The sequence below is a fragment of the Zalophus californianus genome, chromosome 13 (genome assembly GCF_009762305.2).
Source record: "Zalophus californianus isolate mZalCal1 chromosome 13, mZalCal1.pri.v2, whole genome shotgun sequence".
Classification (NCBI taxonomy): domain Eukaryota; kingdom Metazoa; phylum Chordata; class Mammalia; order Carnivora; family Otariidae; genus Zalophus; species Zalophus californianus.
In genome coordinates, this window is record NC_045607.1 from 65324499 (window position 1) to 65348835 (window position 24337).

The 24337-nt window shown below is 40.1% G+C and overlaps 1 protein-coding gene across 2 annotated transcripts in view; it reads left to right on the forward strand.

Moving 5' to 3' along the window:
- The first annotated feature begins 2275 nt into the window (after positions 1 to 2275).
- The window catches only part of SLC35D2 (solute carrier family 35 member D2), a 50473-nt gene continuing 28411 nt past the window's right edge, over positions 2276 to 24337 (forward strand). Inside the window, exons 1-4 of one of the 2 annotated variants that reach the window (XM_027616623.2) lie at positions 2276 to 2495; positions 10626 to 10659; positions 12869 to 12955; positions 19925 to 19992. In XM_027616623.2, the coding sequence (XP_027472424.1) occupies positions 2344 to 2495; positions 10626 to 10659; positions 12869 to 12955; positions 19925 to 19992 (341 nt within the window). In that variant the 5' untranslated portion in view covers positions 2276 to 2343. Of the gene's footprint in view, positions 2496 to 2611; positions 3573 to 10625; positions 10660 to 12868; positions 12956 to 19924; positions 19993 to 24337 lie in introns of those variants that run through there. The other variant, XM_027616624.2, reaches the window with a different exon arrangement.

The window sequence follows — 24337 nt, forward strand, 5'->3', positions numbered from 1 at the left end:
ATAATATAAAAAAATTTAAAAGGTAGAAGTGTCACCTACAGCCCTACATCCTCCCATATTGTTATTTGGTGCGTTTTATATTTCATTTCCAGTGTCTCCTCAGGCATCTGTTTAGCATGGTAGAAACCATAGTGTGAATTGCTTTTTCTTACTTTAAAATTATGGCCATTTAGATTGTACATATTAATTTAACTTCCCCCTCTGGTTCATTGTTACAGTGTTAAAAATACACTGGTGTGGATAAGTATTGCCAGCTCTGTTCCAGGCCTTATGGTAAGGGTGATCAGGAACTGGGATTTTATTTCACTTATATTCAGGATGTGTTGAATGTGGTCATCTCCCTGAGAAGCCACTCAGGGCCTGTTTATTTTTTTAAGAGTCAAGCAAGTTGGTTTAATTTTTGTCATTAGTTATTTAGCTTTAGTCATATACTTGCAATAGGCAAGGTTCAGCCTGTCTAGGCTTTGAGCAAAAGAATTTCACATGCAACTCTTCAGTGTGAGTTGTTCTTTAAACAGGATGAGATTTTGACAGCCACTTCAGATCCTGGAAGTATGTATGTTGTAGAAGCAAATTAAATCCAAATGTGGTTAAGGCTGTTATTAAAAGTGAGTTTACTGTTTTGCAGCCAAAACTTATTTGGAGACTCACTGGAAACTAAATTGATCTTTTTAAAGGAAATTATCCAAAATGATTTCAAGTTCAGAGTTTTTGGTTCAACTGGAACATGACTTCATTTTCTATTTTATTTCATTTATTTATTTATTTTTAAGTAGGCTCCATGCTGGGCAGGGCTTGAACTGAAGACTCTTGAGATCAAGACCTGAGCTGAGATCAAGAATCAGCTGCTTAACCTACTGAGCCACCCAGGCGCCCCATTTTCTTTCTTCCTTTCTTTTTTTTTTTAAGATTTTGTTTATTTGACAGAGAGAGACACAGCGAGAGAGGGAACACAAGCAGGGAGAGTGGGAGTGGGAGAAGCAGGCTTCCCGCGGAGCAGGGAGCGCGATGTGGGGCTCGATCCCAGGACCCTGGGATCATGACCTGAGCTGAAGGCAGACGCTTCACAACTGAGCCACCCAGGCGCCCCATTTTTTATTTTAAAATGGTCTTAACGTGTGTTTGCTTTTTTATTTTGGGTAATGTGGACTCTTTCTGGCTTTTTTAGAGCTAGTTATTTGTAAAAGTTCTGCTTTAGTTCTTATCAGTGTTGAAAATTCCTGGTTGTTCAGTGCCTACAACAGAAAAACAATTGTATGGCATCAATAGTTAGGCTCAAACATTTCTTTAATTTGAAATCTTTAGCTTTTCAAAAAAGCGAAAACTTCAGATTTTTAAAGTTAATTATTGAGAATGAAAATAGGGGACACTTATTTGAAAAAAAAAAGCTACATCAGGTAGAGTGTGGTCAGAGTAGGCAGTTCTGAGAGGCTCTCCTTCACAACAAACACTGAAGCTAGTTGCACTTCGCTTAGAAAAACAATGGGCCTTGACGTTAAAGAGAGAACCAGCCATAAAGCACCTAGAGGCAAGAAAAGAGTTGAGGCTCTGCACCCACCTTAACCCTTGTTCCTCCTACGTATTAACTGGAGAGAAATGAACACACGTTCACACAAGAACTTGTACATTAAGGTTCATGGAAGCATTTTATATAAAAGCCCTAACCGGGAACAACCAACATCCCCATCAACTGGTGAATGGATAAACTGTGGTCCTACTCTGCAATTTAAAGAAATAACAAGGGGGGGTGGCAAAAGCCGTAGTAAACAGTAAAAGCCTTGACAGAGCACACACATGAAATTTATATGACGTTCTAGAAGAGGCAAATCTAACTCCGCAATAGAAATCAGAATGAGATGGGATTGCCTTCAGTGGGGCACAAAGGGCACTACTTGAGGTGATGGAAATGTGTTGATTTGGGTGGTTACAAGGGGGTACACATTTGTCAAAACAAACTGTGGGCTTGTGAAACCAGCATTTCCTTTTACGTAAATTATACGTTAAAAAGTGTAGGGAAAAAAGGGCAAAACAAATGCTCAAGCTAAACAGCAGCCCCAGAAGGGCAGTTGGGAAGGCGGAAGGGCGGCTTTACTCTCCCAACCCCGTTTCTGCCGTCCGTCAGCGGGAAGGAGGTGCTTAGCCCCGCGGACTGCTCAAGCCGCCCGCACCCGTCCGCGCCGCAGCCGCAGGGCGCTTTCCCGGGGCGCGCACTCGGGGCGGCCGCGGCCCTTCCTGTCTCGGCCGCGCCCTCTCGCGGGCCAGCCGCGGGCGGGGACGGAACTGGGGCGGGGCGGGCCGGACCGCGGCGGCGGGCGGGCGGCGGGCGGCGGGCGGCCGCGGGACATGACGGCGGGCGGCCAGGCCGAGGGCGCGGACCGGGACTCCGCCTCCGCGCGGCTGCCCTCCCGGGTGGCCAAGCTGCTGTCGGCGCTCTTTTACGGGACCTGCTCCTTCCTCATCGTGCTGGTTAACAAGGCGCTGCTGACCACCTACCGGTGAGGAGGACGCCGGGGGGCCGGGCGGGGGCCGCGGGGCGCCCGGCTGCTCGGCGGTGCCCGGTCCCGGGAACTTCCCGCTCACGGTGCCGCGCGAGGTCCCGGGGGTGGGGGCGCGGCGGGGCTGCCCCTGCCCTCCGAGCACTTTGCCGCGCCCGGCTCGGCGTTCTGGCCCGGACAGAGAGCGCGGAGTGTCCCTGCTGATTTCACGGAGCCAGGACCTTCGCAGGCTTCTAAAACAAACCGCAACCCAACAGAGTCGTTTTACTATCGGCAAAAGCGGACACACCTCACCACTGCTTACAGCTACTGCAAGACACGGCGTAGCTGTGCTTGTAGAGCTACACCCCAAAGTTTTCAGACGTACCGGCGAGCTCAAACAAGTGATCCGAATGTGAACTTCAAAGGCGAATAGTTCTTTACGCAGATCTCGATGTTCCACAATCAGAGGAGTCCTGAGGCGGGACGTGCATTGTTTGATCTTTCATTCTCAAATTACCAGTGTGTTCGTGGAAAACAATGAGAAGTTCACATGATGTACTTTTTGGATTAGTGTGCAGTAAGCCAGATTTGTGGCTCCTTGAGCCTATTTATAAGGACTAGAAATTCCTGTTTAATTCTGCTATCCTTATAGCAGCACTGAAAGCACTGTGGATTTAGATCCAGCTACACCATCTGAGAGCTGTGCCTGTTGGGCCAGACCCATAGTCAGCAGTTTTCTCAGATGCAAAAGCTGGATAATTACAACCGCCTTAATTACCTCCCAGAGCTTTGCAGGAGCTGCACATAGTGAGGGCTCTCTGACAAGACCGTGAAATCATAGTTCTATAAAGAGCCTAAAAGAGACCTCAGAGAGTATCTTCAGCTTTCTTATTTTATACTTGAGAAAGCTGAGACCCACATGAGCTTGGCTGGTTACACCTCCAACAGATGGTTACTGAGCACCTGCTATGAGCCAAGCCCATTGCAGGCACCAGGGAAGCGGCTGTGATCAGCACAGAGCCCCTGCTCTGGAGATTCCACACCAGTGGTAGAGACAGAAAGAAGTGGGTTCATGAATAAGCAGGGTGATTTCAGGTATGGTATGAGAGTGCCTGGGGCTGAGTGGTTGGCACTAGAGCATTCCAAACTGAAGGGGCTGTGACGAAGGGGGACATGAGTTTGGTCTGCTGGAGGAACCCAATGAGCAAGTGGAAGAAGGTAGAGATGATAGGGAGGGAGGCAGGGAAGGCAGGATCAGTTCCTTCCTTCATTCAATAATATTTATTAAGCACCTTTTGGGTGCCAGGCACTGTTCCAGGCACTTGGGATAACAGAGTGAATGAAGCAGATCAAAATCCCAAATGTCATGGAGCAAATATCCATCCTCCTGGAGCTTACATGGAACTTTCTAGTGAATCAGTAAATAAACTGGTGGAGTTTATATTATGTCAGATGCAGTTGTGTGGTCAGGAGGAAAAAGTAAGGCAGGAAAGGGAGTTGGGGAGTGTGGGCATGGGAAAGAGTTTGCCGTGTCCCGTGATCAGTGAAGCTTCACTGAGGAGGTGACATTTGAGCCAAGAGATGAGTGAGGCGAGGGAAATGAGGGAAGAACATTGCAAACATGAAAGAGAAAGGTGTTTGGGTGGGAATGGTACTAGATGAGGTCCCAGGGTAATGGATTGCTAGATCGTGTAGGGACTGTGAAGCCACCGTGGAGGCTCTGAGGGAGATAGGAGCCATTAGAAGGTGCTGAGCAGGGGAGTAACATGAACTAAATCCCTTTGGCTGCTGTGTTGAGAGCAGATATTGGGGGACCAGGGTGGAAGCAGGGAAACCATGCTAAGTAGTTTTAATTTTAGTCTAAATGCATTTGGGAGTCCCTTAGAAGGTTTTAGCATAAGGAGTGACATGACATAATTTGTGGCATTAAGAAGATTTCTTTGGGGGCACCTGGGTGGCTCAGTTGTTAAATGTCTGCCTTCGGCTCAGGTCATGATCCCGGGGTCCTGGGATCGAGCCCCGCATTGGGCTCCCTGCTCGGCGGGAAGCCTGCTTCTCCCTCTCCCACTCCCCCTGCTTGTGTTCCCTCTCTCACTGTCTCTCTCACTGTCAAATAAATAAATAAAATCTAAAAAAAAAAAAAAGTAAAAATAAACTAAGTAGAGAACAGGCACAAATTAAAAAAAAAAAGATTTTTTTGGCTGGCGGGTGGTTGGTGAACTGATGGCATTGGAATCAGGGAGAGGAGCTAGGAAGCAATTGCTGTTTTCTAGATAATTCTGAGATGGCTTGGGACTGGAGTGAGGGGTAGCAGCAGATAAGGAGGAAGAGAGAGATTTGGGATATTTTTTGGTGATCCTTCAGACCTACAAGGTCTCTACCAGTGTGTTGCAAGCATGCTTGCTGGTGTCCATGGAAAACACAAATGCTGCCTCAAAGAAATTAGAATGAACATATACCTAAACCTGTATCATTTAACACATACAATGCAAACTAATGAAAGAAAAAGAAAACTTAAGCCATCTGTGATAAGAAACAAGAGAATGGTATTAAGAGGCTTGTTTGGGAGTGGTTGACAGTTACGTTGGATGAAGTTTGAAGGTCAGTCTCGATTTTCTGCACTTGAGTGAGCTGTGTGCTCCCTGGCCATGGCAGTTCACTGCCTCCAAAAACATGTGTCTTGTTGGAAACAGGGACCAGTAAACACTGGTTAAGGGCTTCGAAGATGAAGGGCAGTATCCAACTGGGAAGAATTATTATTGTATGAGACATCTATCTCATGCTCTAGTCTTTCCATCTTTAAAATTTTGAGTTCCGTGATTGAAGGAGGAAATGGAGTTTTTGTCTCTGCAAGACAAAACTCTTTCAATCCTTAGAAGTAAACATTTTACATTTCCGTAATGTAATATACAGTTGGAGAACCCTGTTCAAATAACATTGTTTGTTCTCTAATCTCAAAATGTTTTAGGAGCACATTTTTGAGGGGAAGAGGGTTGGGTTAATTTCGTTGCAACAATAAACCTTAGAAATCTGATCCAAACAGCTATTTGAAGATAGAATGTTGTGTTGTAGAACAGAAGGAAGGACATTTCAATAATTACCTAATCCACAGGGTCATGGGAATGTAGCTCAAAGGATGTTTTTTTCTCTTCCATTTTGAACAGATTGTTTCTGTTTGGGGTACCAGACCGATGGGTGGTCTTTGTTCTTTGTTAGACTCCTCTGGTTCATTGTAAATGCTAGATTTATCTGATTGGACGGACAGAGAGGTCTTTGAAGGATGTGAACTCTCAGACCCTGTTAAGGTGAGAGGGAAAAGGAAGGTCATCCAAGAATCTGTGGCCAGTTGGTTACCCCAGTAGGTCTTTGGAATCAGATTCATGAAGGTTGTGCAGGTGGTCTGGAGTGGGCTTTTTTGGTTGCCATTGTGACATGCAAGAATTTACTAACGGTGCTTAATAAAAATATAGAGCTTAGTTGTATTTAGTTCAACAAGCATTTGCTGTATGTCTACTTCTTTATGCATCCCAGGACTTTGGGGATCATTTAACAGAGTGGTTTCCAAACCTGCCCAGGAATGTGAATTACTTGGAGAGGTTTTTATAAAAGCTACTGAATTGAGTCTCCAGTGGTGGGAACTAGAAAGTCTGTATTAAAAACAAAAACAACTCGTAATTTTCTCTTAATCTGATGAAAACCTGCTCTCTCCTGAAGACACTGCTCCCTTGGCCCCTGGATGCAGTTGGATCTTGGTCTCACCCTGGATCTGGCCAGGAGTTGTGGGTGGGTCCTCTTGCCTCCCCACTGTCCAGACTTACCACTCCTTATGGTCCTCTGCGGTGGCTCTGGAGCTCCTGTCACTCACGTAACAAAGAGTTCCAGTCTTTCTTTCCACCTGGACTGGCGTCAACCTTGGGGACTTCAGGATCCACCAAGGAACGCACTCAGCCGGTGTGGCCCCGCTTCCTGCAGTCATTCCCAGGGCCGTGTGCTCGGCATGACCTGCCAGGTGCCCACGCCCCGCGCCGCCTCCAGCTTGTGTCTGCACATCCAACCCTGCGAGTCCTTTCCCAGGCCCAGTGGGGCTGGCACTTTTCAGGCACAGCCTTACCACTTGCCTCCCCCCTTCACACGGAGCAGCACAAACTGTCGTGGGAGGAAACCCACTTCTGAGCTGACCGGGTTGACTTTAAAATGATGATCACAAAGCTCAACTGGCTCTCCTTCCTACCTACTAGTTTCTTCTGGGGGCTTGCTTTCCTCATCTCAGAAGCGACTCCTTCCCACTTTCTCCTTCCTCCTGAACCCTCCCACACCCCTATCCTCCACTCCCCATCTCTGATACTATTGAGAAAGTAGAAACCGTTAAAGAGGCTCCCAACTTGCCCTTGCTGCTAGGATGTAGGGAGCCTTTTGTCCCCGTGGAAGGTCCAGCTCTCCTCTTCTGCAGCTCTGCTCCTCCAGCTTCTTCGATCTCCTCCTCTGTTCTGCTTCAGCATCCTCCAGCCCTTGAAAACATGTTCAGGTATCTCAACATTGCGGGGTTCAATCCTAGGACCCTAGGATCTCAAGGGAAAATAACCCATACTTGATCCCTCATGGACCCTCATTGCTCTGTTCCTTTCAGAGTCTGACTTCAGAAGTCTTCATAGTCTTCACTTCCTCACATTCACTCGTACAAGAATTCGGTTGAAAAATTGGAGGTTATTTAAACACAGAAATGTACAAAGAAGACAATAATAATTATCTATATTCCCACTACCTAGAATCAATATCTTGAAATATCTATTAAAACAATTTTTTTTAAAGTAAACTCTGTGCCCGATATGGGGCTTGAACTCACGACCCCGAGATCAAGAGTCACTTCATCCACTGACTGAGCTAGCTAGGTGCCTCTCTCTCTCTCTTTTTTTTTTTTTCAAGAAAAGTCATTCTGCCATGATCATTACAAAGAATTCAAACAAAAGAAAAAAGGTGAGATTTTAAGAAATACTATAAAGATGTATAGATTTACTTTTTAAAAAAGATTTGAGAGAGAGAGCTCAAGCATGTGTGTGAACAGGGGGAGGGGCAGAAGGAAAGAATCTCAAGCAGACTCCCTGCTGTGTGCAGAGTGGCCCAAGATCATATATATATATATATATACACACACGCCACATCTTTATCCGTTCATCTGTCGATGGACATCTGGGCTCTTTCCATATTTTGGCTGTTGTGGACATTGGAAAGAGGGTCTTTAATTAATTAGTTTTTTAAGTATCACCTAGGTGCTCCCCACCCCAGCACTTTTCATGTTGAAAAGTTTCAAGCATACAGAAAAATGGAAGGCAGAGTACAATGAATACCCGTATACACATCACTGAATAATGAACATTTTATCATATTTGCTTCCTGCCCTTCCAGAAACCATTGAAAGTAAGTTGCAAACATGATACTGCACTCCAAAATATTTTAACCTGTCTCTCCTGAAATAGGGATAGTCTCCTGCATAGTATCATTTTTGCTTTTAACAAACTTTAATGATTCCCTAAAGTAATCTAATACCAACTGTATAATCATCCCAGTTGTCCCAAGATATTTTTATGGTTGTTTCAAACATTTAAATCAAGATCCAGTCAGGCTTCATGAAATGCACAGAGTTATGCCTTTATAGTTTATTTTAATCTAGAAAAGCTCCTCATCCTATTTCTTCCCCATGATATTGACATTTTGAAAAGCCTGGGCCAGGTATTTTATAAAACGTCCCACGTTATGGATTGTCTGATTCATGTTTTGAAGGCTTGCTTAGCTTATTTCCCAACTGAAATTTAGATCTAAGAGCTTGATAACATCCAGATTAAACCGTTTTGGCAAGACTGCTGCATAGCCGACCCTGTGAACTCACTTTGTATCGTATCCGGGGCTGTCCCATTGTTTGTCATGCTGGCTGCATTTGAAGGTGGGAATTGCAAGTTGCACATATGTATGAAATTTAGTTTTAACTGAATTTCAAATATTGATTTCTTTACTATAAGTGTTAGTATTTCTTAAAAGATCCCTCTAAGATGAAGAGGTCATGAAAAACATTAAGAAGTTGATCTCATCTGGGCGCCTGGGTGGCTCAGTCGATTAAGCGATTAAGCGTCTGCCTTCAGCTCAGGTCCTGATCACAGGGTCCTGGGATGGAGCCTCGCATTGGCTTCCCACTCAACGGGGTGGGGTGGGGGGGGTGGGGTCTGCCTATCTCTCTCCCTCTGCTCATGCTCTTTCTTTCTCTCTCTCTCTCATAAATAAAATCTTTTAAAAAATAGTTGATCTCATCATGTTTATTTTGTAAACACGTTTCAATTGTAAACACATTTCAATGTAAGGCCTCCCTGCTATGAAGGGGGAAGATACTTTGCATGCTTCTTCCTGTCTCCCTTCCCCTCCATATCTTGTTTTATAATGTAGCATCCTGTTGTGTAATTAGAATCCCACAGCTGTTTGCATCTGTTCTATATTTGAATGGATATAGTAATCAGTAACAGCCCTTTTACCAAAATGTCTCCATTCCTAAATTCATTGTTTTGATTTGACACCTAATTGGTAGATTCCATTGTCAGGTAGTTATTTTATGGATTTCACGGCTACTGCTTTACTTATGTCAAACATTCTTTAACAGTGTGCTTTTAGATCTGAAGATTTAGTCTATTTTTCTCATGTCAGTAAATTTGCTTTTTATCTTTGAATCATTTTCTCTCTTTATTGAGTTCCTTCTCATGTATTACATTTTCCTCTCACCTGGTCTCTTTGTCTGTCCTCCGTAAGCTTTTTCTTGTTGTTTTACTGTTTGTTTATGTTGCTGTCTTGTGGTTTCATTTGATGTGACTGGTTATATTCTCCGGCAAGCAGACTCTGAGATGCGGAGGAAGTATAGTGGGGGGAGCTGTTAGGATCCACTCCCATGGTGGAGTGAGGGAGGTAGGGTTTGGCTGTACTGCAAGCACAACAAAGCCTGATCCCAGGGGCTCTGGAGCTGGGATGGCCACCAGACTTCTAAATTGGGGTGGGGGCCCTGGCCTTTACACCTTTGCAGAAACCAGATATCAGAATGCAGGATGCTCACAGGGAAGGCATTTGCGATGAAGGCAGCTTTCTTCAGCTCAGGATGCTCTTGGGCAACTGGGGAATGAATGCTCAGTCCAGAAGGGGGTATCTGGGTGGCACAACTGGCCTCCACCCCTTGGAATTAATTTTATTCTCCTGGTGGTAATGTCCAGGAGTATTCCTTCCTATTTTCTTTGATAAGGTAAGTCCATTCTTTATTCTCTTCTTGCCCTAGCTGAAATAGGTGCGTTTCCTTCTGACATACAGATTGAGGGCTCGGGGAAGGCTGTGTGTGTGTGTGGGGGGGGGGGTGTTTCCCTCCATTTTAGTAGCCTGAGAGAATGACTGGGAGCCAGTGTAGATTTGGGCAGTGAGCAAGGTGTATGTGCTGCCTTGTTAAATATGGTGTGAAGTGTGGGTCAGGATTGTGGATCTACATTACCTGGTGCCACTTGTTGAAAGACCATCTTTCCCTCAGTGCTCTGCACTGTCATCTTTGTCATGTATGTGTGTATCTGTCTTCATCTCTGTTCTCATCCATTGTGTCAATGCAAAATGAACAAGACTTTTAGAATCTCTAAAAGTAAAAAAGTTTTATTCGAGCCCAAGTTAGGACAGCTGCCTGGGGAAACATGCTTTTCACAGGGAAGAAAGAGCTCCAGATAATGAACCGTTTTTACAGGGTTATATATTATTTTTACATCTTGTAAAAGCTCAAAAGATTATATATTAACATATGGGCAAGAATCACAAGGTTTTTTTTTTCTCATCAGTTGTAATTGTTAATTAGTCTTTATTAGATTTGTTCCTGGGTATATTATTATTATTATGTAAAGATTTTATTTATTTATTTGAGAGAGAGGGAGAGCATGAGTCGGGGGGGGGGGGGGGGGGAAGGGCCAGAGGGTGAGTGAGAAGCAGGCTCCCTACTGAGCAGGGAGCCTGATGCGGGGCTCAATCCTAGGACCCTGGGATCATGGTTGGTCTTAAGATTTTTTAATAACTCCTGACATTATGTATTATAGACTGCAGACTTTTATCAGTTGTTAAAATTGTTTGTTATTCTGTGTTTTTAAACAGATTCCCATCACCAATTTTTCTTGGAATTGGACAGGTAAGTGAAAAAGAAAAATTAACTGCTTAATTAGTTGTCATCATACATGATCAAATTTTAAGTGCTTTTGTTTAAGACCATGGTTTACAAATTTATTCAGTGGGCAGAGGACCAGAGGATCATGGTACTTTTGGTGAAACAGCATGAAATATTGACACACATCTTATGTCTTTCTATACTTTAGGAACAGTTGTCTTTGAAGGAAAAAAAAACAACTACTTGTTTCAACTTCCTTAATTGAATTTAATTACCCTAAAACAAGGGGCCAGAAGACTGACAGCCTCCAAGGCCTGGTGGGCAACAAATGAATGTGTTGGAGGCTGGGGTGGGACCAGGAGCACAGCTGCTCCAGTGGCAGTGTGCCGTTGGTACTCAGTTCAAGCCACTGTGCGGAGAGGAAGAGGGCTGGGGGATGAGACTGAGCTCACTACACCCTTATTATCAAAAATCTAGAGGTGTTTCAAGAGAAGCAGGTGTTTTGAATTTTTACATCAAATTTGTAAATGCTGGCAACACATTCCAATTTTTACAAAACTCTCTATGGGTCTAACTAAACATGTTTGCATTTTGCTTCCTGCAGTTCGTGATTTTTTTGGTTCTCAAGTATAAAGACGAGGTTGGGAGCACCTGGGTGGCTCAGTCGTTAAGCGTCTGCCTTCGGCTCAGGTCATGATCCCAGGGTCCTGGGATCGAGCCCCATGTCGGGCTCCCTGACCGGCGGGAAGCCTGCTTCTCCCTCTCCCACTCCCCCTGCTTGTGTTCCCTCTCTCGCTGTGTCTCTCTCTGTCAAATAAATAAATAAAATCTTTAAAAAAAAAAAAAGACGAGGTTGGATAAGCTTTCAGACTAACCCCATTTGGCTGCTTCTGAAATTTCCCATTAATATTAATTCGTGGCTTGTTTACTCTCTTGATCACATGCTGGTGCTTTCTAGTAGGCAAGTGGGAACAGGCACCAAAGGCACCTTTTTTTTTTTTTTTGGTTTTGCTTTAATTTATAGGGAGAAAAATGTAAAATTAGGAAAACTGTATCTGTTAATTTTTAATTTTGAATATTGGAAAGGATGTCATTTATATGATTAAACATTCTGGTTAAATGTTTTGCTGATAAGTCACTCTTTGCAACATCATTTTAGGGAAAAAAATAAATAATATATTTCCTTAAGGTCAAAAATATATTATCTTAATGTTTCAATGTGAAATAGGTAGAAAAGAGTACTTTAAAAGATCACATGTGATAATGTGCCCTTAGTAATCCCCAAGGCAAATAAATTCACTGGCTTGTACTCAAAGTAAAGCCTTTCTGATATACAATTTGTGGGGGAAGAGAGCAGCAGGCCTAATTTAAAAAGTCTGAGTTGCAGAATATTTTAACTAAGTGTTAGTATATTTCTGTAAGTATTACAAAGTAAGTTATAAATATAAACTATAATTATAATTCAAGATGGGCTCCTGTTATATTAATCTATCATAAGTATTACATTTGTAAACTCATTAGGCTCAAGGTTTAGGATGATAATATGTCGAAGGAGTTCTTAAATTTTTGCATCATAATATGGAGAAAATTGAGTAAGTTCTAAAATTTGCATAAGAAGATTATATTAAGATTTTTTATTTCATAATAATAATCTGGAATATTTCTAATACACTTGATGTACTCCAGATTAATAGGGTTTGAATGAGATTTTTGCAGGACTGGCTATATTGAGGAGAAAAATAAATCCCCTTTAAAACTTTTTCTCTTAATTTGTCTTCTGTATTATAGGAATATTGGACATTACAGAAAGCGTGTTTGTATGTGGAGTTTGCCCCCTCACAGTACCCCTAGTCTCTATGTGGGAAGGTGACCGTATGCTCGAAAGTATGGTCCAGAATCAAGGAGTGGCCTCACTGACTGGTCACTCTGGCCAGTTTTGGGGACACCATTTCTTTTTTCTCCTCTGTCACTGTTCCTTGAGCCCCTTGAGATAATATGTATATGTGTGAGTCTATTTGATCTTATACTTTTTGCTTATGGTTCTGATGGAATTTATACATTGGCAAGAAAAACAATTTTAATAGTCTAAGAAATAGTTATTATTTGGAACCTAGAAAATGGATTTTTTGGATAATATTTTCTTTTTGATGAATGTATTTTCTTCTGATGACTTTGTACCTCAGTTTTTCCAGATATTTTGCTGAAGTTTCTCCCTCTCCCCCCTTTTTTTTAGATGGCAGCTACCATAATGATACTGTATGTATCCAAACTAAATAAAATAATTCACTTCCCTGATTTTGACAAGAAAATTCCTGTGAAGGTATGTGATGAAAAGTACATATAGCTTTGATGGAAGATGTGAAAATGCTATAGAATTATAAATTGATCTAAGAATACATGTCAGTTTCCACACACACTGTGTTTCCTGCTTACACTGGGTAAAGACTTCTTAATAGAGATATTATATTATTCATTCAGTTGTTCATTAAAATAATGTAATAATAGTAAAAGTGTGTGCTTAGCAATTGACATTAAATAAATACTTTATGTCTTCTGAAACGATAAAGCCCTACCAGGAATTGGTAAGCTTTTTTGGTAAAAAAACCAGATAGTAAATATTTAGACTTTTGGACCAGACCATCTTTGTTGGAACTATTCAGCTCTGCCACTGTATTATGATATGTAAATGAATTGCTGTGATTTTGTGCTAATAAAACTTTATTTACATAGATAAAAGATGGGCCAGATTTGGCTTTTAGGCCCTACACTTCTGATCTTGTTTTAAGTTTTCATTTTTAGCTTGGATCAATAAAAGCTGTGAGTGGAAGGAAGAATACAATTTGATATCCATAGAAATATGCGGGTTTTCCTGTGGTGGAACTAGAAACATAAAACCTGCCTTTCCTTCTTGGGAATGTGGAACAGAACTACCTTTTGTGAACAGTTGCTAGTTCGATAAACAGATGTTTTAAGCCAGGCATTTAGTTCTTAGAGCAATCCTATACAACAGGTGGTATTAATTGGATTATGAGGACATGTTTGGATTTAAGGAAGTTAAATCAGACTGTCAGTTCCTTGAGGGTGAGGACCTCACATGGCTTTTTCTCTACCAGGCCTGGAAAGATGCTGGCATCTATCACTAAATTATTCATTAGGCTGACTAAGCACATGTGTACAGCATCAATAATCAGGGACGTTCACAAAAAGAGAAAAACAAAATATTGAAGTACAATGAAAGCATTAACCCAATCATAATAGGAAAAATCAGAATATTGTTGGGTTTGCTTATACTTAGTTTATGATATGCTATAGTTTTTAAACATTTTAAAATTGTGAAATATGATCTAATATGTAGGGAAAAAGGCATCATACATGAATGTATAGTTGAATGAATACTAACCTGTGCAATCATTACCTTGGTCATGAGATGGAGTCAACAGAATCTCCTTACCCACTATTCTGACTTTTGTAATAATACTTTTTCTTCTTGCTTTCTTTGTAATTATTCTAATATGCGTTCCTCAATTACGTTTTGCATGAATTAGTTTTACTATTTTTGAATGTTCTGGAAAGAGAATATTGTTCTGAACATACTTAGGGTTGGATCTCAGTGCACATGTATTAGTGTTTCCATAACAAAATACCACAGACGGGGGCGGGGGGGGGGAGGTAGGGCTTAAACAACAGGAATGAGTTTTCTCACAGTTCTGGAGGCAAAAAAGTCCAAGATCAAGGTGTCAACAGGGTTGGTTTCTGGTGAAAATTCTTTCCCTGGTGTGTAGACAGCTGCCATCTTGCTGTGTCCTGATGTGGCCTTTACTTTGTATGTGCACACTCCTGGTGTCTCTGTCTTAGAGGGACATCAGTCCTATTGGATTGGGTCCCATCCTTATGACCTCATTTATCTTTAATTACCTCTTAAAAGCCTTATCTCCAAATATAGTCACATGGGGGTTAGGGCTTCAAGATATGAATTTTAAAGGGACACAATTTAATCTAAAAATGGCACTTGTGGCATGAATTTCTCTGGGAGGTATATGAAGAAGTGGAATGGTGAGGGTGCCTGGGTGGTTCAGTTGTTGAACGTCTGCCTTCGGCTCAGGTCATGATCCTGGGGTCCTGGGATTGAGCCCCATGTTGGGCTCCCTGCTCAGTGGGGGAACTGTTTCTCCCTCTCCAGCTCCCCCTGCTTCTGTTCCCTCTCTCCCTGTCTCTCTATGTCAAATAGATAAATAAAATCTTAAAAATAAAAAGAAAAGAAGTGGAATGGTTGACTCCTATCCTATGCACATCTGCAACTTGAGTCAATAATGTCAAAATGTTCTCCAAGCTGATTGTACCAGTTTCACACTCCTGACGAAAGTGCATGAAAGTCCCTGTTGCTCTGCATTCTTGCCAATCCTTGATAAGTCAGTCATTTTATTTATGTTTTCGCTTTTTGCTATTTTAATTACTGTGTGTCAATATGTCAGTCATTTTAAATTGTGCTAATCTGGTGGGTGTATAATGACTTCTTGGCTTTTATTTGCATTTTCTTGGTTATTAATGAGGGTTTTTTAAATGCCCATTTTGGATATCCTCTTGTGAAGTACTTGTTCAAGACTTTTGCCCATTTTTCTATTGGGTTGATGTCTTTTTCTTACTGATCTGTATAGGAGTTCAAAAAAATGAATTAATGATAATCCTCTTATCAATATTACAAATACATTTTCTACCTCTGGGGTTATATACAGTATTACAAATACATTTTCTACCTCTGGGGCATATCTTTTTATTTTCTTTATCATGTGTTTATCATGTATTTCTTTATCATATATTTCCTATCATGAGCAGGAATCCTAATTTAAAGATAAATTTTTTTTTTAAAGATTTTATTTGTTTATTTGACAGAGAGAGACACAGCGAGAGAGGGAACACAAGCAGGGGGAGTGGGAGAGGGAGAAGCAGGCTTCCCATGGAGAAGGGAGCACGATGCAGGGCTCGATCCCAGGACCCTGGGATCATGACCTGAGCCGAAGGCAGACACTTAACAACTGAGCCACCCAGGCGCCCCTAAAGATAGTTAAATTTTATCAGCCTATTCCTTTATGATTAATCACTATTCTTCTTTAGGAAATCCTTCTTCACTTTGAGGTTATGATGATATTTTTATAGATAAAAGGTGTATAGTTTTTCAGAATTAGGTTTTTAATCTGCTTGCAGTTAATTTTTGTGGATGGTGTGAGGTAATGGCCCAATTTCATTTTTTTTCCCAAATGAGCACTCGCTTGTCACAGATTTAATTGAAAAGTATATCGTTAATATTGTGCCACTCCTGTCATGGTACTGACATATATTATTCACATATGTTATTTCTGTGTTCTCCATGTCTTTTGTCTATTTGTGTTTTTTGCACCATTACCATACAGTCTTAATTACTATAGCTTTGTGAAAAGTTTTGCTGTCAACTAGAGCAAATCTTTCCTTCTTGTCCTTCACATTTCTATATGGATATTGGAAGCAGCTTGTCAAGTTTCAGAAAAATAACCTTTTGTGATTTTAATTGGGATTTCATTGAAGTTATAAGTCAATTTGGGACAAATTGATATTTTTAAAGTAGTGAATCTTTTAATCCATGAACAAAGTATACATATACCTTCTTTAATTGCCTGCAGTAAAATTTTATAATTTTCTCTGTAGAGTTCTAACATTTCTGTTAGTTTATTCCAAGGTACTTCTTCCTTTTTCTTTTTTTTGTTCTTGCATATATCTTTAAAAAATATATTTTTGGAAGATTAGAGGGACATATTTTTATATTACATTTATATATTGTTTTTGTATCTGTAAAATTATAGAATATTAATCATAATTTATTTCTGGTTTCCTTTAGATTTTTCTACATTCACAGTCAGGTCATCTGCAAAAAATGACAGTTTTGCTTCATTCTTTCCAACATTCTAACTTTTATTTCTTTTACGTGCCTTATTCTATAGCATAGGACCCTCAGTGCAATTTTTGATAGAAATGGTAATACTGACATCTTTGATCTCAAAGGGAAAGCTTTTAACATTTCAGCATTAAGTATGTTGTTTGCTGTAGGTTTTTTTGTAGATACTTATATGCCTGTTCCAGTTATCTTTCTTTTTTTTAAAGATTATTTGCAGGGGGAGGGGCATATGGAGAGGGAGAGAGAATCTCAAGCAGCCTCAGTGCTGAGTGCGGAGCCCAGTTCAGGGCTTAAACTTGACCCTGAGATCATGACCTGAGCCGAAACCAAGAGTTGGACACTTAACTGACTGTACCACCCAGGCACCCCTGTCCCAATTATCTTATGCTATATAACGTAGTGACTCAAAACAGTAATCGTTGTATTATTTCTCACAGTTACTGTGGTTAAGGTATTAGAGACAGTCTCAACTGGGTAGTTCTGGCTTAGGGCTTCTGTATAGTTTCTGACAGACAATAGCAGAGTGATGGGGGTTCTGGTTGGTACAGCTGGGAGCTAGTCACAAATCTTTCTCTTACTATTATCTCAGTGTTCTCTATGTGGTTACTCATGTAGGCTAGTTTGGGCTTCCTTACAAAATGGCAGGCTCTGGGGAGTCAAAATGGTTACACAATACTGAATTCTTCAAGGGTGAGTGTTCCAGCAAGCAGGGCAAAACGACCTTGCTTTTTATGACTTAGCCTCAAAGGTCACATAGCATCATTTCATCTGTACATTATTAGTTGAAACAGTCCCATGCAATTTTACGTGGAAGGGACTTAGAGCCTACCTCTGTATGAAAGGAAGTGTCAAAGTCACATTTTAAGAGCATGTGAAATGGGGAATACTATTGCAGCCATCATCTCTAATTGTGGATTTGTCTATTTCTCTTGATATTTCTGTCAGGTTTTTTGTTTGTTTTATTTTATTTATTTTGAGTCTATATCATTAGGTGCCTAAAAATGTAACTAGTTAAATCTTACAGGTAAAGTGTTTTAATTACAGTTGACCCTTGAACAACACAGGTTTGAACTGCGTAGGTAGATTATATGTGGATTTTTTAAAAAGATCTTTTATTTATTTATTTGAGAGAGAGAGAGAGAAAGCAGAGGGGAGCGGCAGAGGCAGAAGGACAAGCAGACTCCCCGCTGAGCAGGGAGCCCGATGCAGGGCTCAAACCAGGACTCTGAGATCATGATGTGAGCCGAAGGCCAGAGGCTTAACTGACTGAGCCACCCAGGTGCTCCTATATGGATTTTTTTTTTTTTGATAAACACAGTATAGTGCTATAAATGTGTTTTCTCTTCCTTATGATTTTCTTTCCTGTAACTTACTTTTTTGTAAGACTGTAGCGTAAAATACATATAAAATACAAAATATGTGTTAACTGACGTTTATGTTATTACTAAGGCTGTTGGTCAACAGTAGGCTGTTAGTACTTAAGTTTGGGGGAAGTCAAATTATACATGGATTTTCCACTGTGCAGGGAATTGGCATCCCTAAGCCCTGCATTGTTCAAGAGTCAACTGTATATGAGGTGGACCTCCTCTGTTTGAGTTCTTTTAGTGTTTCCCTGGAAGTTACAGCAGTCATACTTAACTTGTCAAATTCTAAATTAGATTAATAAGTGTGTCTTCCCCCTTAACAGTGTAGGGACTTTTACCCATTTACCCCTCCTCCCAACCTAATATGCTCTTATCAGCAGGAACTTTAATACTCTATTTTATGTAAATCTCTCAGTATATTTTTTCTTTTTTAAAAAGCCATCAATGTTTGTTTATATTTACCCATGTATTTACTGCTTCCTTTGCTTTTCTTTACTTTCTGTATCCCACATTTACCACTGTCCTCCTGATTAAAGTACCTCCTTTAGGATTTACTAGTGGTGGGCTTAAATTCCCTTAGTTTTTGTTTGTCTGTAAAAGACTACAGTTTTCCTTGGCTTTTGAAAGATATTCTTGTTGGGGATAGCATTCTAACTTGACAGATCTTTGAGGATGCCATTCTACTGTCCTCTGGCTTCCATTGTTTCTCTCTGGGTTTCTGTTCTCACTTTAGTTTTGGCCTGGGGACTCACCATCTTCCCACATATTTGATGCTCTTATGAAGGCTTTAAATTATTTTATGTAGCATATTTAATTGTTTTCAGTGGGGAGATTAACACAAATAATCTAGCTCACTGTTTCTAAAAACTAGAAGTCAGTATTGTTTTTTTTGTTTGTTTGTTTGAGTTATATATGGAAAGGGGGCAACTGATTCTTTTCAGTGCCTAAGAACTTCTAAAGTTGTACTATCCCAGGAGTGTTACTGTTGAGCCAGTTGTAGGCTGTCAACCAGAATGTTGTGAATAAGGGGAAGGTCCTAGGTCTGAGGTCCTCTCTTCTTTGTGTCTTCTTTCTTGAGCAAATCTCCTGATAATAAAATTTTGTAACTTTTTTGGGGGGGTGGATGACACTTAGTATTTCAAAATCCTTCAAAGTATATCTTATCTGAGTTACCTGCTTAATGTCTTTTTAGTGGAAAAAGAAATGCTGGACTCACCTTGATAGCTATGGATTATTATATCAGCCAAAAAGTTCTCAGTTATTGTGTGACCTTATGAAAGGATATATATATATTTTTCATTCATGGAAGACTAGGTCTTACATTTTTGTGTGTTTCTTCAGTATGTTTTGAACAATATTTCTCTTGACAATCAGAAAATAATCCAGGAGCTCAGAGCTCAGTAAACCTAATTCAAGTACTACTGGTACATTGTTTAACCTTGGTAGATATGTAATCATTCTGGGCCTTGAAAACAAAGTAACTCCAAAGTAATATGGCTGGTAGACACAACTTTTTGAAAGGGTCACCAACCTTGTGACATCCCAGTGAGATATGAACCTTTGCTGTCATCCAGAAAAGTACATAATACATAGGTAACAAGTTTGTACACCTTCTCAAGGGGCCTTCTGAACCTTATGCATAAACTATAAATACCCAACCTCCACTCACCAACTCAGCCAGGGGTCTCCACTTAAGAGAGGTGCTTGTTCAGAGCCTCCCTTTAGGGACATAGTCTGCTAATGTTGGTAAGGTCAACATTTCCGTTTTAACGCAGCTCCACCCCTCCCCGCCATCGTTATAGATATCACTGCCCATCTAACTATTTTGGTCACATGGAGAAACTCATGACGTGTTTTAGATTGTGGAAAATTCACAGTTGTTACAGGGAAACAGACTCAAATGATTTGCTTACTGACAGGAAGTGTCACCATTTATATATGTGAAGGAAAATTGTTATTGGAGTTCTAATCAAATATTCCTTCATTTTTTTCATGGAAGCTGTTTCCTCTGCCTCTCCTCTACATTGGAAACCACATAAGTGGATTATCAAGCACCAGTAAATTAAGGTAAGTGCAGGAGAATGGTTGATGGGAGGTTGTTGACTCATTTGTTTCCAGTGGTACGAAGACCAAGTTTGATTTTGAATATACTGCATGGACTACATACAGAAGACAATAATGTTTACTAATTTAAGAAAACTAAGTGGAGTTTTGAGTTTAATTTGCTAATGTTTTTAGGAAAGTTAAAAGGCTGATGTTTTTCCCTTTATATTCGAGTTTGAACATAGAATGTGAGATCTGTGGGCATGAAGACAGAGAAGGTCTGATTTATCCAGGAGGATTTATTTACATTGTATATTCAATATCCAATTCATTTATATGAATGGTTCTGGGTAACTGGTTTTATCATGGTTTTGTAAAAGCAGGAACATTCTGTCAGATTTAGTGTAGGTCAGGTTTGGTACAGAGAAAAATAAGTGACAAATGTAATTTTTAAGTGTGTTATATACTTCTGAAATTTGCATTTGCATATATTTTAGGGTCCTTTGATTAACTACTTTTGTTAAAAGTCACTATAAAAAATGGAAATGGAAGTATAGAAAGACCAAGCCACTCTCTACAACAGAAAACTTGGATGTGAGATATGTAGCCTAATTAACACATATGAATGCAGGTGTAAATAATGAGAAAATGAAGTTTGTGCAAAGGGTGACAGATTGAGGTAAACCCTGTTAGTTTGGTGAGAGTAACAGGGGGCAGGTAGGAGGTAGACCAGAAGGAGAATGTTGTATAAAACAGACAACTGAAATCAGACCTGTTGTCTTTCCTCTTGTTTGGAAAGGACAGGTTGTGGTTGTGGAAAACAAAATGTGAAATGTTAGTTGTAGTTATACATTTTAGTTGTTTTTTTGTTTCTTTCTGGGATCAGGACAACCAATTTTCCTTATTTGTCTAAAATTGGTATTAAAAGTGTGGCTTGGTAGGTGCTATTCCTGTGTTACCATGTATCCTGTTGGTCTGTCTCTTGAGTGAGTGCACCTGCAGCTGTTGGGGATGGCTTCACTCAACATTGACAGCTGCCTTCTCACACTGGAGGGCTCTGGAAGTGTCTGCTTTGTAGATGAGAGCTGCTGCTTTTTTTTTTTTTTTAAGTGATTTTAGAAACATCCTTATTACAGGTGTTCTAAAATGCTCTGCATGCATTGCAGGATGTGTATAACTTCCATTCACCCATAGACACTGTTGTCAAGTAGCAAGCAGGTAGCAATGTGAGAAATATCTTTATTACAAGTGTTCTTAAACACTTTCTACATGCATCTAGAACGGGGGCGGGGGCACTTCTTGGTGCCATGGGGCTTTCTGGAAGAGAGAAGGAACCAGAAAATGAGACTGAGGAGGAAGAAGGATTGTTCATACATGGTGTCATGTAATGCATTCCTCTATGCCTCATATTTTCCATAAACTGGTAGTTGGTTCTACTGGTTTGATCATCTTCAGGTTCAGTTTTTCAGGCAAGATCAGTTTATTGGTATGTTGGGTGCTTCCTACTGCATCATGGGACACATAATGTTTTAGCCCACTTTTTAAAAAATAGCTTTTTGAGGTATAATTGGCATAAAGTAAAGTACACATAATTAAAATGCACAATATGATAAATTTTGACCTATGTATACATCTGTGAAATCCATCACCACAATATCCAACACCCACAGAAATTTCCTCAAGTGTCCTACTTATAATGATATTAAATTGATCAATTCCCCTTTTAATAATTTTAAGGGATCAGTCTGGTCCCTTCATTAGAAAGTGCCCCATCACTCTTTCACCTAATGGTTTTAGCATTCATTGATGATAATTTTCTAAATCCATTATTTCATTACAAGTTGCAGTATGGTGATCTAACTATATTACCCCATCTGCATGTGTTGTCTAAACTTTAATAAGTACAAACTTTTACCATGTCACACAGGAAAGGCAGGAGGTAAGCTTTATTTATACATGTTCAGAATAATAAGTGTCCTGTCACCTTCAGTGGTGACCAGTGAGTTTTTGTTAATTTTTGTTTTTTGTTATCATTATAAACTCATGAGTTTTCATTTATTTGATAGAAATCTTTTGCAGATACGTGTTTTGCAAATATTTTCTCTCAGTCTATAGTTTGTCTTTTCATTCTCTTAATATGGTCTTTCAGAGCAGAAGTTTTAAATTTTAATGAAGTTCCTTATCATTTTTTTCTCTCATGGATCATGCTTTTGGTGTTGTTTTTAAGAACTCATTGCTGAGGGGCGCCTGGGTGGCTCACTCAGTTAAGTGTCCGTCTCTTGATTTAGGCTCAGGTCATGATCTCAGGGTTGTGAGATCGAGCCCTGCATCAGGCTCCACACTCAGTGGGGTGTTTGCTTGGCATTCTCTCTCTCCCTCTCCCGTCTGCCTCTCCCCACCTCCCTCTCTTAAAAAAAAATATATATATACACACACACACACACACACACACACACACACACACACACACACAGACACTCATTGCTGAGGGGTACCTCACTGGCTCAGTCAGTAGAGCATTGCCACTCTTGATCTTGGGGTTATAAGTTTGAGCCCCACATTGGGTATACAGATTACTTAAAAAAATAAAATTAAAAAAAAATAAAAATAAAAACTCATTGCTGAAATGAAAATCACCTAGATTTTCTCCTGTTTTATCTTCTAGGAATTTGATAGTTTGCATTTTACATTTAAGCATATGGTCTATTTTGAGTTTATTTGTGAAAGGTGTAGGGTCTATCTGGATTCTGTGTTTTGCATGTAGATATCCAGTTGTTTGAGCATCATTTGTTGAAAAGATCATCTTTCTCCATTGAATTATGTTTGCTCCTTTGTCAAAGATGAGTTGATTGTATTTGTGTAGGCTTATTTCTGGGCTCTATTGATCTATTTCATTTGCTTGATGTTTCAAGTCATTTTATAAACAATTCTTTTGATGTTCACATTATTCCATCTCAGGCAAATGGGAGCCCCTTTGAGTTGGCTTTTTTGTTCTAGGGCCGCAGTAATCTGATTACTTCCTTGCTGTCAGGCACATGATGTCCCAGGCTTATCTTGGACTTTTTCTGCCATTTCTCCAAGGATCCCCTGGTTATTTTTAATGTTAAAGGTTATGTTGAGGCCACATCTGGGTGTGTATATATTGTGAGGGACCAGCCAACACAATTTCCTTTTTTTTTTTTTAAATCTTTTTTTTTTTAAAGATTTTATTTATTTATGCATGAGAGACAGACAGAGACAGAGAGAGAGGCAGAGGGAGAAGCAGGCTCCCAAGGAGCAGGGAGCCTGATGCGGGACCCGATCCCAGGAGTCTGGGATCATGACCCGAGCCGAAGGCAGATGCTTAACCATCTGAGCCACCCAGGCACCCCCAACACAATTTCCTGATGATTAACATGTGGGTTGTGAGACAAAGAAAGGAGACAAAGATGACTTCATGGTTTTTGGAAGAATGGGATTACCATTGATTGGATCTATGCCTAGGAGGATTGTTGGTCATGTGGCAGTTCTCTGTTTAACATTTTGAAGAATTGAACTGTTTCCCAAAGTGGCTACACCAATTTACAGTCTCACCAGCAATGTAGGAAGGCTATGACTCTTCTACATTCTTGCCAAATTTGTTATTGTCTCTCTTTTGGATTATGGCTGTTCTAATGGTTGTAAAGTAGTATCGTGTTGTTGTATTGATTACATTTTTCTGATGACTAATGATGTTGAGCATCTTTTCATGTGCTTGTTGGCTATTTTTTAATAGGGATATTCATCTTTTTAAGTATTAAGTCGTCTTTATATATTCTATGTATAGGTGCCTTATTATATACATGATTGCAAATTTTTCTCTTATTTTGTGGGTTGTCTTTTTACTCTCTTAATGGTATACTTTGAAACACAAAAGTTTTAAGTTTTTAAAAATTTAACGAGGTAAAATATACATAACATAAAATTTACCATTTTAACCATTTTTAAGTGTACAGTTCATTGGCATTCAGCATATTTGGGTGTTGAGCAACCATCTCCACTATTTCTAGTACTTTTGCATCATCTTATACTGAAGCTCTGTACCCATTAAATAATAACTCCCCATTTTCTCATGCTCCCAGCCACTGATAACCTCTATTTTACATTCTGTCTCTATGAATTTGCCTACTGCAGATATTTCATACAAGTGAAATCATACAATCTTTGTCCTTTTAAATTATGGCTTATTCCATTTAGCATAATGTTTTCAAGGTTCATCCATGCTGTAGCATGTATCAGAATTTTAGTCCTTTTTTTTTTTTTTTTTTTAAGTAAACTCTACATCCAGTGTGGGACTCAAACATACAACCCCAAGATCAAAAGTCCCATCCTCTACCGACTGAACCAGCCA